The sequence below is a fragment of the Nycticebus coucang genome, chromosome 7 (genome assembly GCF_027406575.1).
Source record: "Nycticebus coucang isolate mNycCou1 chromosome 7, mNycCou1.pri, whole genome shotgun sequence".
Taxonomy (NCBI): domain Eukaryota; kingdom Metazoa; phylum Chordata; class Mammalia; order Primates; family Lorisidae; genus Nycticebus; species Nycticebus coucang.
This window is the reverse complement of record NC_069786.1, coordinates 107,346,528-107,360,374: the sequence shown is the minus strand read 5'-3', so window position 1 is coordinate 107,360,374 and position 13,847 is coordinate 107,346,528. Positions and strand designations below refer to the sequence as shown.

The 13,847-nt window shown below is 38.3% G+C and overlaps 1 protein-coding gene across 4 annotated transcripts in view; it reads right to left on the bottom strand.

Annotated features, from left to right (window-relative positions):
• The window catches only part of UNC80 (unc-80 homolog, NALCN channel complex subunit), a 256,795-nt gene that overhangs the window by 37,986 nt on the left and 204,962 nt on the right, over positions 1-13,847 (bottom strand). For all 4 annotated transcript variants that reach the window (XM_053597780.1, XM_053597781.1, XM_053597782.1 and 1 more), the window contains 4 exons: positions 10,037-10,207; positions 6,389-6,481; positions 4,998-5,033; positions 4,438-4,656 (listed from right to left, as the gene is read on the bottom strand). In XM_053597780.1, the coding sequence (XP_053453755.1) occupies positions 4,438-4,656; positions 4,998-5,033; positions 6,389-6,481; positions 10,037-10,207 (519 nt within the window). The remainder of the gene's footprint in view (positions 1-4,437; positions 4,657-4,997; positions 5,034-6,388; positions 6,482-10,036; positions 10,208-13,847) is intronic.

The following is a 13,847-nucleotide window of genomic DNA, read 5'->3' as shown; positions in this document are numbered from 1 at the left end:
TATTTCTTTTCTTTTATTATTTTATCTTTTTCTTTTCAAAACATTTTATTTTTAATTGATGATAATTATATATATTCATGGAGTACAGGTGATTTTTGTACAGTGATCATGTTAGGGTAGCTAGAATAGCCATCATCTCAAACATTTATTTGTTAAGAACGTTCAATATACTCCTAGTTGTTTTGAAACTATTGTTGTTAATTATATAAACAATATATTATTGTTAATCACAGCCATCCTATAGAAGAATAGAACACTTGAACTTATTCTCTTTAGCTATAATTTTTTATCCTTTAGCAAATCTCTCCCTATTCCTTCCTTCCCCTGCCCCCTTCCCAATCGCAAATATCCTATGTCCTACTTTTTACTTCTTTTAAAAATGACACAGAGAAATACTTGAGAAATGATCAGCCCTTATATTTTAAGCTTGAGAACTGTAATTTGAGTTGAATCTAAGGTAGTTTGTAGATCACTGCCTAAGTTTCTCTAATTCTTGGCCATGTTAACAAATAAATTTGCTCTGAGCATAAATCAACATTTCCTTTTCATAAGTCTTTGCTGTATTATCACATGAATAATTTCTTAATAAAAAAAAATTATGGTCCTTTCCCAGTAAGAACACAAGAGATTTTTCCATTGAGAGGGAAGGAGAAAGGAGAGAATGACAGAGAGTTTATGGAGAGATAGAAGGCAGGAGGGAGAGAGAGAGAGAATGAATTTGCAGATCTTACTATCCTGCTGCTTTGGCAACTCTAGCTTGGGAATGAGGCAATAAATTCCCTTAAGGCAGAGACTCTATCTAATCAAGAATATTTTTCTCTAGGGCCTTGCAATCAACTATATATTCTGCAATGCAGAAGTTCAGCCTGTGTTCAGCACTGCCTTTTAACTCTGTCTCTATTCAGTTTTTCTATAAATATCTCCTATATTTTTATATTATCCCATTTACCGTTCTTTAAATCAATTCTCCTTGGTGACATTATCCACCCTTCTGACTTAATTCTGATTTAACACTACCCACCAATTTATATTTGTATTTAGTTCTGACTTCTATACATATCTTATGTACTTAATTTATAAGAGGAAATATGGAATTACATCCTTTATTTGGTATAAGGTCAAAGCCTATGGGTTTGTTCCTACTCAGAATATCTCTACACAGAATATCTCTATTTGTTCAGAGAAGATGACAGGCCTGTCTTTATCAAAATCTTGTGAGAAATTTCATTAATCCAGAGCATTTAGTCTAAATATTCCCTGGACACTAAAAATTTAGCCCTCCTAAAGATCCAGACCATGTAGTAACTGCTCTTGGGTGATATTACCCTGGTGACAGACACTTCTGTTGAATTGCACCGTGACATTATGCCAACTTACCCTCCTGACAGGCATCCAGCATTTTCTCCCCTATGGAGATGTGGATGAGGACGTTGTTCATCTTACTACTCTTTCCTTTTAACAGACACCAACCAGGAGACATTTGGTGTATCCGAAAACGATACATCAAAATGAAGGCCACACAAGTGAAAGTTTTTCACTGATCTCCTGCCCTCCAGTTTCTGGCCCTTCATTCTTCCCCAGGCTACTCTAGAAACTGGAATCCCTCTTCCCCAAAGTAGGTTATTGAAACCAGAACACCTTTCCCCTGAAGCCATCCGTAAAACTTAAACGTTACTCTTTCTCCTTGCCCTTCAGTATAAAAACTGGCCATAAAGAAATTATCTTACCTGCCTTGTTTGATTGTAGGTCATAAGACTCCCATTCCAGAGAGGGCCTTGCTTTATACTCAAAAGAAAGGAAGGCTACATAGAAAGGCCCAGAAGAATCTAAACAGGCAGGCCTTGCTGGCTTTCCCCACTTAGTCTACTAACAGTAGCTCATGCCCTTTTTGTCCCATCATATTTCCACATAGCTGTCCATACTTGGTTAAACCTAACTATAAAAGTAGACAGTTTCCACAGTATCTTTGGGTCTTCATTCTAAAGGCTCATGTGTCACATAAAACTATGATCAAATAGATCAGGCATGGTGGCTCATGCCTGTAATCCTAGTACTTTGGGAGGCTGAGACAGAGGCTTGCTTGAGCTCAGGGGTTTGGGACCAGCTTGAGCAAGAGCAAGGTCCCATTTCTATTAAAAATTAAAAAAAAATTAAAAAAAATTGGCCAGGCATTGTGGCAGGTGCTTGTAGTCTCTGCTACTCAGGAGGCTGAGGCCAAGAGAATCACTTGAGCCCAAGAGTTTGAGGTTGCTGCAAGCTATGATGAGGCCCTGGCACTTTACCCAGGGCAACAGAATGAGACTCTTTTTCAAAATAAAACGATAAACAAAACAAACCCCCCATGAGCAAATCAATTTACATGCCTTTTCTTCTATTAATCTACTTTTGTCAGGTGATTTTAAGTAAACCTTCAGAGGGTGAAGGGAAAGTCTCCCCTTGGCCCTTACAACAGATTTCTCATTCTTCATATTTAAAAAAAGTATTGTTTCACCAAATAACTGGTTATTTTTATCTTACTGACATTATCATTTCCTCATTAATCATTTTTCACTCAGTGCTTTGATAACGCTGAAGTTCAGGGTCAAATTTATGATTCATGAATAACTCCTTTCAATTTCCTGTGCTAATTTATCATAAACATAACTTTTTTCTTGCTCACTTTTCACACTGTTCTGACTCTATAATTGGTATATACATTGTATCCTATGTAAGTTGCTTCAAATCCTTGATAAACTGATAAATACATAAATGCATACACGTGATTATAGTATGTGCGATAATATAGTTATTTTCTTCTGTTTTTTGAATTGGACTGTGGAATCTTAAGGCCCAGAACCTTATTTTAGACCCTTAGTGTGTAGTGCAGTATTCAGATCATTTTCATTAGCTTTAAGTATTTATTGTATCTTAGATCTGTGCCTGGCACTGAACTGAATCTCTTAAAATTATAGCTCCTTGGTCTTTAATAGGTGTTGGCCTCTAGAGGGAACTCCAGGCCTCCCTGACTCTTGCTGTGTCCTCCCTTAAGATGTCCTAACAGGATATAGGACAGTTGGTCTTCCCTAGTGTCTCTCTCTCACACACATACTTATGCATCTTTTAGGAATCTTCTTCCCTTTCTCCCACAAAATGGCTGTTGGTAGTAGTGATTTTCTGACTCTGGGAACGTGATGTTTCTCAGTTTATATAATTACTTAAGTCAGCTAGAGGTATCAGTGGGAAAGAAAGTGGAGGGATTGAACAGAGCCCTGGTTGCGGTTGCAACAGGATCTTCACATTCCAACTTGGGGACGTTCTCTGAAGACACCAGTCCAGGAGCAGAAATTCTCAGTGTGAAATCGTCTCTTCCCCTTTACTGCACAAGGGGGAGCATGAACTCAAATGAAGCTCTGGGTGTGTGCCCACAATTCGAAGAATGTGAAATTAGGATGAAGGGGAAAAGCAGCAGCTCTGCTCACCGTGCCTGTCCGGCCCCGCCCTTACCTTCACTGAGTACTTTCTAACTTTTTTCAAAGAATGATTTTTAAAATGACAACTGGGAAATGGGTGTGTTTTGTTAAACTGCAGTCTTCTGAGTGCTAGGACCTAATTCTACCTTTAGCTTTATAGATGCATTAAACTTTCCAAGTGAATCTTTTGTTACCCATGACATTTCTCTTTCAGGGACTTTCTATGATCCTTTACAAACTGTTAAAAATAGAAGGTCTTCTGGAATCACAGTCCTTTTAAGAATCTGAAAACGTAAACATGGACTTTAGCATGAGTAACAGGAAAGTGGCACCACCATACGAAGGAGAAAATGTGAGTGTGTAATGGTGTAACTCCGGGGCCTCTCCCTGGCACAATAGGAGTAAGATGCTTAAACGCTGACTGGCACAATTAGTTCAGAATTTTTACAAGGGCAATTTTTTGAATTGTTGGAAGGTTATTATGCATGAGGATAAAGAGGATTTCAGGCCCAAGCAAAGTCTAGAAGGTAAAACTGCTGGCCATCCTATAGTCTCATAGCTGAGGGCACAGGGAGTCTGGGGGCAGCATGAGCAGGCCAGCAAAACCTAGTGTGCAGCATTCAGTAAGAAAACTGCAGAGAGATGCTGGACTCTCGTGGAAAATTGGAATCAAGGCAGTCAACAGAATTTGAGTGATGAAATTTGTCTTTCTCTTTCTTTTATTGAAAAGTAAATATATGGACCTTGTTTTTTGTCCTAAGAACCACCCCCCCACCCTGCCCCGTCCACTGTGAGACCCTGTCTGATGGACCTCGTCTTCACTTTACCAGATGGCTTGTATGTCATGTATCCAAGTCCTTGGAAACAAATCATTCTGCATATCTTAAGTTTTTATTCTGGAAACCTCCCAGCCCCAGCCAACACACCTACTCAGACACATGGCCCAAGCTATGTCCAGGCTCAGGTGCAGGGAAAGTGAGGCCAGTACCTCATGTGAGACTTCACATCCAGCAGCTCCAGGGCAGTGACCCGTGGCTCTCCAGCCAGATTTTGCAAGATCTTCAGCCTTGGTCCGCAGTGTTTATAGAATTCTGTGCAAATATTCAGCAGGGACTCCCGAGGCCTTCTGAACTCTTCCCGCGCAATTCGTTCATCCAGTTCCTCTCGGGGAAGGCCTTGCCCTTCCTCCAGTAGATGAAGGTTTTCCCTGGGAAATTATAAAAGATTAACTGGGGGTCTGAAAATGTGGGCATGTGGCCACTATGAGAAGAGGCTATTACACTGAAGAAAAATACAAGATTCCTAGTGAGTTAATGACTCGGTAGGGTGAGGAGAACCTCATCTGAGGAATGAAGAAAGTTTATCAACCTAGAAGAGACTGTCATCCCGAATTGCGGTGGCTATACATTAGTGACTTCCTGGGAAAGTACACGGGCATAGTATGTCATGCTTCAATTAAATAAAATCTAATGGAACCATAACCCAGCTCAAACACAATCATCTCAAGATGTCAGGACTGGTATAAAATTAGAGCAAGTCTTTCTGTACCTGATAAAGTGCAGTTTGGCTCCTTGTTCTTGGTACCTGGGAGTTAGAAAAATAGTCTGCATAACTATCAGAGCAAGAACATGGTCCCTTTGCTGGGGCTTATTATTGACTTTTTCATATGAAAAAGCACTTAAGCTGTAGAATGTATAAAAAGCTACACATTTTGATAAGCTCACCAACATATATGTATTATTCCAAAACAGGAAAGTTTTATCTTTCATTGGGTTATGCATATGAAGCAATTACAGCTGCTATGAAAGCTGTTTCATTGCTGTATAATTTGGGTAAAGATAAACATTATAATAACATATACAACTCCTGGACTGTGGCCAAATTACAGAAGTTCTTGAAATTTTGAAATCTCAGTTACAGTTTGAACATGCTGTGCTCTGTTTGAGATGATCCGTTGATGAAACATTGATGATTTCCTTTCAGTTCTGGAGATTTATGGTTTTATGATTCATTGATAAGACCGAGGCCCCTTTCTTCATGGACCATTCATCTAATATTTGAGCCTAACTCAATTTGCCTAGAGAGTCCCTAAATATCACTTAAATTAGAGTATGTCATTTTTCCTTACTATAAGAAATTAAGGCATGAATTAACCAGTCCATCAGTCTATTTGTAGCTGGGTTTAGAATTTACTCATTTTTTATTTTTAATATACGCACATATTATGAATATGGAATTCACTTTACATAAATAATGATATACACTCAAAAATATGCTTCAGAGAGAGTAGAAAATTATTTAATTTTCTCGTTATGATCTCCCTGCTAACTACTTCATACAGGGAAAAGAGAACTTTCTCTTAAGCTAATTTTGAGTTTGTCTTATCTTCCTTGGAGGAGGAAGCTAACTCTTTTGTTTGTTTTGGAGCATTTAAGGTTAACATAGCTGGCATGAAACAGGTAAAATATTAACTAGCATAAATAGTGTCTGAGTTACAGCAGAAGATTAAGTCCACAATCACAGAAAAGCATCATTTGAGGATGTAAGTCGAAGTTTGGAAGAAATGTCCAGATAAAAGCAAGTTGGCTTTTACTGCCCTGGGCATGAGAAACCATCTTCTGATTATTATTGTTTGTTTGCTTTTTGTTGGGGGCAAATGAAATAACACTGGACTAGTTCAAAGACCACCCAGGAGGCAGAGACCGTCTAGCCTGTTCATGCAAACAAATCGACACAAATAGCAATTTATGAAGATGGTCTGAATATCTCTACGATAAGTTCAAAAGAAGCCTTGGTATTTTCTTGTGCCACTAAACTTTCACCTTGGAGGTTTTCACACTCAATATTGACTATTTTCAGGATTCCCTTCATTTCTAACAGCTGAAATTCAGCTTGTATGAAATTGAGAGATCATAGAGGAATAAGGTACAGTGAATTACCTGGTGTTCACACCGGATGACATGGTGTGGTTGGCTGTGGTGGCTCCCTTGTGACCTTGGTCACACCTGCTCATCTGTGGGGCTGTCATGGGCCTGTAACAATGACAGCGATCACCACAAAACAACAACAAGTAGAAACATTTATGAAATCCTCATGTTAATGAGGTTCACATAAGTTTTGAGTTAGTTTTGGAGTCTTTAATATTCTGAGAGGCATGTTCTAGGGAACATTGATGCCCTATAACCTGAGGGGTCTATAAGCTCACCATGATTTAAGTTCTTCTGCTTCTTGATTGTGAATAATAAACTGTAACTCTTCAAACAAGACATTTATGAAATCAAACTTCTGAGTCAGAGCTGATTAAGTGAGAGTTAAGAGCTCATTCTTCAATTCTGCAGGTACCAGGCAGTAAACCATTCTAGACACTAAGTAAAAGGCAAGGTTGTCTGTGCCACTTTGGCCACATGTATCATATTCAACCACTCGGTTTTTCTGAGAAACTGTCAAAAAGGTGAAAGAATTCTCATAGTCAAAATTATACCTAAGGCTGTCCAAAAATAAGTGAAGCTGTTATTGATTTCAAACCCAATTAGATGCTTAGTAATAGATTTGAATCATTTTATTTTATATCTTCAGGGTTTACTTTAAATATTAGGTAAAATTTGTCTCTGTATTAGCATTTGGGACATAAAAGGATACTGCCATTATTGAAAGAAATGTCTTTTATGAAATCTTAGGCTCGTTTCTGTGTTACTCATTCTGTATGCTAGGTATGGCTGGATAACTTAAGTTTTAACAGCCATAATCAGATCTTTTTTTCCCATGACAAGCAGAATTTAAAGATGATTCCTAAATTCTTTGCCTCTTGCTGCTACTCCAGGGATTATGTTATTTTAAATGTCAAAAAGGCAAAGTACTCAGTTCGGTGTAATTTAATCACATGGCTCTTTAAAAGCAGAGAGTTCTTTTCTAGCTGAGGGCCGCGAGGTTTGAAGCAAGAGCAGGATTTACTGCACCACTGCTGGTTGGAAGATGGAGGGCAGCCATGTGAGAAGGAATGCAGAACAGCCCCTACATTCAGCCAGCAAGGAAATGGGGTCTCAGATCTAAAGGATTCTGCCAGACACCAGAATGAGCTTAGAGGTGCTTTCTGGTACTTTCAGACAAGGGCTCAGACTGACCAGCACTTGGACTCCTGCCTGGTGCACTGTGCAGAGAACCTGAGGACCCAGTTGGGACTGCCTGGATTTCCAGTCTACAAAACTGTGGGATAATGAATGCAGCTTGTTGGTTTGCTTGTGTTATTGTTTATTTTTTTTGAGACAGTCTTGCTCTGTCACTTGAGCTAGCGTGGCATGGCCTCAGCTAAGCTCACAATAACCTCAAACTCCCGGGTTCAAGCAATCCTCCTGCCTCAGCCCCCTGAATAGCTGGGACTACAGGCGCCTGCCATTATGCCCAGCTAATTTTTCTACTTTTAATAAAGATGAAGTCTCACTTTGTTCAGGCTCGTCTTGATCTCTTGAGCTCCAGACATCCTCTGGCCCAGCCAGGATTACAGGTGTGTGCCACCGTGCCTGGCCAATGAACACATTTTGTTTTAAGCCTTGGTTTGTGGTAATGTGTTATACAGCAATTGAAGACTAATGCACTTGTAATATACTATGTATTTATGTAATAATGCTTGCATAATTGTTAAATTTCTGGGGTTTTTTTGTTGTTGTTTGTTTTGTTTTTCTGAGACAGAGTCTCACTCCCTTGCCCTGGGTAGAGTGCTATGGCATAACAGAGCATAGCAAACCTCAAACTCTTAGGCTCAAGAGATTCTCTTGCTTCAGCCTCTCAAGTATCTGGGACTATAGGCACCGGCAGCAACGCCTGGCTAGTTTTTCTATTTTTAGTAGAGATGAAGTCTTGTTCTTGCTCAGGCTGGTCTCGACCTCCTGAGCTCAAGGGATCCACCCACTTCAGCCTCCCAGAGTGCCAGCATTACAGGCATGAGCCACCCTGCCTGGGCTGTTAAATTTCTTTTTTCTCGAGATAAAGAAATTAGGAGTGCGGAAGCGAAAGGGATTTTTATCTTCCTTTTGTAAAAACAATGAAGCCAGTTTTGTTAGAACTACCAACCCGATGAAGCTAGTCTTCTGCTCTACCAAAATATTAAGTGTGCTGAAATATTCAAAGTCCCAGAATTTTAAATGTCAGGGCTCCCTTCATAACTCTTCATGAAATTTTGGGTAAGTCAATTTTGGATAAGTTAATTGACTTATCCTTATAAAAATGAATAGAAAGGAAGAAAGCACCAACATTATAAAATGTGAGAAAAAATAACTAACGTGTATTTCAGGGAAAACTGACTACTTTTCTTTTGTCCTCAGTTGTTGCAGAAGGAAGTGTGTAAGTCTTATGTTACTCCTTAAGGCCTTCTTTACCCAGGACTTTCATGAAACCATCAGCAAAGCACTGGGGCTGTTTCCCTTAGAAAAGGCAATCTGCGGGCTGTCTGTCCCCCGCTTCCCATTTTCTCATGTAGGTACCTCTGAACATTTCAGGATGACAGTCTGTCCAAGGTTACATTCTGCTTGCCCATGCAGGCAGTGAAGCTCATGATTACAAACTAAACATATATTGAGGTTAATGAATAACAATCTCGCTCACTCTCTCACCTGCTGATACATGCTGAAAACATCCTCCCTGGAGTCACGGACTTCCCTCTTACCCCACACAGCAAGATAAATCTGGGAAGTTGGTGCCTTTTGGGGGGGGGGGCATTGACGGAATTTTGTGCTTAGGCTTTGGCAATTTAGACTGGACACAGAGCATGGCAGGATGGAATGAATGGAGAAGGAAAGCCGGCCACAGGCGTAGTGCCCACATCCACTCTCCCCAGGCCCACTCTACGTTTTGTCCCATCCAGAGCCCCCATCTGCCCCTTCCATGCCACGGGGCGGCTCAGTCCCTCTGCTTCTGCACCCAAGGATCTTGTCACAGGACTAACTTCCTGAACTCTATGTAGGGCTGAACTCTGCTGCCAATTTACTTTTCTGTTCCCAGAATTCTCAACTCCCTCTCCAGGCATTATTTAGTCCCATCCTACAGAGAATCTGCTAATTCTATTGTCAGAATAAAATTCTGATCTTTATACTGGATCAGAATAGTTTCTAAATTTCAGTTAGTTTCTGAAATTATAGTAATAAAACACAGCTTTTCACAAACAGGAAAACAATAAAAGTTTGCTCAGTTAGAATCGCAGACATTTCATGTCTCATAAAGTCACGTAATAACTCATAAAAAGGTGGATGACAATTTTATAGTTACTCAATTGGCTCTTTTACAAAAGATTTGTTTGCCACTGGGTTAAAACTGTCAGAGAAGCTCAGCAAGCTATTTGCAAATGTGTGTTAAACAATGATAGCAAGTGTTATTATTGTTATTATTATTACTTCTACTGCTATTTGAAGTACTTAGCACTATTTGTCCAAGTAACTTAGAAACTGTTTGCAGTTATAAGCCATAACGGGCTGTGTTTGGGTAGGTATCTGTAAATAAAGACTGGGTTGTAGAGATTTTTAGCCGCATTTTTTCCTTCATCTTTTCAGTGGACACATATGGTTTATGGCTGTGGTTGTTTCTGCCAATGGGATTACCTGGTGAGGACCTCCACGCTGTATAAAAGGGCCTGCAGGGACGTTGCAAGAGCAGCCGTGGCAGCAATTTCCTCCCGGGCAGCAGGGACTGTCTCCACCTGTGACGTCTGCCTCTTCAGCTTCTGTAGGTAACATGGAACTAAAGCTTCCAAGACCATCAGCATCTGAAGACTTTAAGCGACAGAAAGAAAAACCAAGTCACATTTTGCATTCTATTTTTGTCGGTTGTGCCATATTTATGATCATGGAAAAGTGAAAAGCCTCCAGACATGCTAAGTTCTAAGCTCCCTTGCTACCCTACCCAAACCAAAAGTAACTACAACTGCTGGAAATGTTGACCAACATTAGTGAATTAATCAAACACCTGCTAAAAGAGGATGCCTCCTGCCTTAAGGAAGCATGCGATCTAGTCAGGGGAATTAGCCATGTGTGCTAATAAGCAGGCACTGGAACAGGAGAATGATAACAGGTGAAGCTATATAGTCCATGCAGGGGTCCTCAAACTGGTCCACGGGCCACATGAGGCAGTATGATTTTATTTGTTCCCGTTTTGTTTTTTTACTTCAAAATAAGATCTGTGCAGTGTGCATAGGAATTTGTTCATAGTTTTTTTTTTTTTTTTTTTTTATTAAACTATAGTCCGGCCCTCCAACAGTCTGAGGGACAGTGAATTGGGCCCCTGTTTAAAAAGTTTGAGGACGCCTGATAGAGAAACAGGCTTCAAAATCATCAATAAAGGCTTCTATTTAGGGATCTGCTGAGAGTGGTTTTCTAGCTAAAACCCTTTTGAAACAACATAAAGACCTTTCTTGAGAGGCTGGTTTCCTAAAATCTAAACAATTTATAGTAAGAGTGTTTGGAAACAGCCATTGCGATGAGGTCTGACAGTGCCTGCTTCTGGAGTCAGTGAACCCTGGTCACTGAATAGGACCCACACTAGATTTGTAACAGTATTGGGAGGTCAGAAACATCACCTTGAAAGGAGAAAAAAATCTATATCAAGTCCTAAATGAGAGGAGAGGACATGGGATTAGGGACATGGGACATAGAACATTTCCAGTGTTACTAGTCAAATTTCCTAAAATTCTTGAAAGCCCTCAAGCTTATATTTGCAAAGTGCTATGAATCCAAGAGGTACAAATGCAAAGAAAATCCAAGTAGGTACATCAGTCAAATGCTGAAAACATCAGGCAAGGAGGAAATGTTAAAAGTCTCCAGAGAGACAGATACATTAACTGCAAATGAGCAAGAAGGCCTAATACTGATATTTCAACAGAGACGATGCAAGTCAGTAGAAAATGGAATATTTTCTTTAAATTGTTAAAAACAATGCCAGTATAGACCAGTATAGATTTGTAGATCAGAATAAACTTTTGGTCCTAAAATGTATAAGAAAACTGAAAATTAATAATCTAAGTGTTCCTCTTAAGTTAGAAAACAACAAATAAAGCCCCGAGAAAATGAAAAGTAGAAGGTAAAAAGCAGAAAATAAACCTATATTTTGCAATAGCAAACACTGACACAGCTGAAAATACCGCTTCTTTGAGAAGGGAAATAAAATCGATAACCTTGAAAGACTGATCAGTTAAAAAAAAAAAAGGGAAGAAAAACACCCAATATCAGAAATAAAAAAGCAAACATGATATAGATCCTACGGTCATTAAAATAATAAGAGAATATCAGGAATAAATTTATACCAATGAATTTAGGTACTTAGGTGAAATAAAAAAAAATTCCTAGAAAACATCACTTACCAAAATCAACACAAGGATAGAGAGGGTTAATTTTAAAACTGTCCCATAAACTACATTACTTACATTTTTGCACATGAATTCTACTCAGTAGTTTGGAAAGATGAAATGTTAATCTAAATTGAATTCCTTCAAAGGATAGAGTTTTTAAAAAGGGGGAGGGAGACACATTTTCCATCTCATTTTATGAAATCCAACTTAAACTTCATACCTTGGATACTACAGCTTGACAAGGGCTTTCTAACAATAGAGAATCATAAATAAAAAACATAAAAAGTTCCCTAATAGGTAGTGTATCAAGTAGAGAATAATCAAGCACTTGTAACTTTTGTATAGACCTGTCCAGAATTGTTACATAGTGAATGACGTGGACCTGCTTAAATAGCTCTTAACACATCTGACTTCCCTGTGATCCTAGTAAGAAAACCTCTTTTTCAAAAAAGAATAGAAATTACAGACAAATCTCTCTCATTAACACAGTTGTAAAAATGCTAAAACGTCCACAATCAAATCCAGCAATACCAAAAAGTAATAATATATAATATATAAGACAGTTTGAGTTTATTTTTAGGGAGTCAGGGAAGTCTTAACTTTGAAAACATTAGTGTAACCTGCCACATTTAGAAAATAAAGGATTAAAACAATTATATAATCATCTCTATTGACAGAAGAACATTTGGTAACATTTATTATTAATTCATAAGAAAACTCAAAGTAAACTAGGAATAGAAGGGGCTTCCTTAATCTTATGAACAAATTACAACAAAATCCTATAGCAAATATTATTCTTAATGTTGAAATACAGGAAATTCACTCCCCATCATTCAGATATCAGAAATGAGAGAAAGATCCCACCACCATTGCTAGTACTCAGTTTCGTATTTGAAGTTCTACCCAGTGCACTAAGGCCAGAGAAAGGAAGAAGAATTATTAGAATTAGGAAGGATGAAACGTAACTGTCATGATTTGTAGATGACATGATTAATTAAATGGAAAACAGTAAGAAATCCTACACATAGCAAATAAAAGGTACTGACAATCTCATTGAAAAATAGGCCAAAGACTTCAATAGGTGCTTTGCAAAAAACAGATGTCTAAATTTTGATAAATATCTGATAACCTTCCAAGCCTTTTAATTATTCAAGAGGAAAATGGAAATTAAAATGATAATGGAAACCCAGCAAAATAGCTACAATAAAAAGACTGCTGATAGCAAGTGTTGGTGAGGCTACAGAGTACAAGAACGTTTAAATACTGCTTGTAGGAGTGAAAATTAATACAACCACTTTTGGACAACTTTTTAGTAGTATTTGCTTAAACAAAACATACGTGTATTCCACGACCTAGCATAGCATTTTCATCCACAGAAGTGCATATGGGTACATGTGTGTGTACAAAGACATTTACAAAACATCACTGCAGCATTATTATAGCTTCAAACTGGATGAAGTGAAAATGTCAACAGAGAAAAAAGCATATTGTGGCCTAATCATACAATGGAATATTATAAATGAAATAATATTGTAGCTACGTTTAATGCCTGACTTCTGATTCAATATTATCTCATGAGAGTCATCCGTACAGTAGTAACAGTAGTTTGTTCTTTTTCATTCATTTATTTCTGAACTCAGAAATAGGCTAAACTGATTGATCATTTTTGAAAACAGGATAGTGGTGCCTCTATCTGATCTTTCGATCTGAGTGGTAGTTAGATAGATATGATAACATTGTGAACAATCATAAAAATTGTAAAATTATAATTTTTAAACTTGTTAATATGAATATTAAACTTAAAATCATTTATCTAAAAAGAATTTAAGCACAACAGGGACTTGGCTACAATTGTTGAAGTCCTTTGTACGTATGCCACTGAGAGAACAGGGAACAGCTGTAAAAGAATTCCCAACTCCACCCAGGTATCAAGAAGCCCCCTGATTTAAATTGAGCAGAATGGGAAATTAGGGAAGATTTAAAAAAAAAAATTTAACTTAAGAATATTGGATTTTCACCTGTAACTCACAACAATGGGGAATTTACAAACTTTAATTCCTTTTGATTTC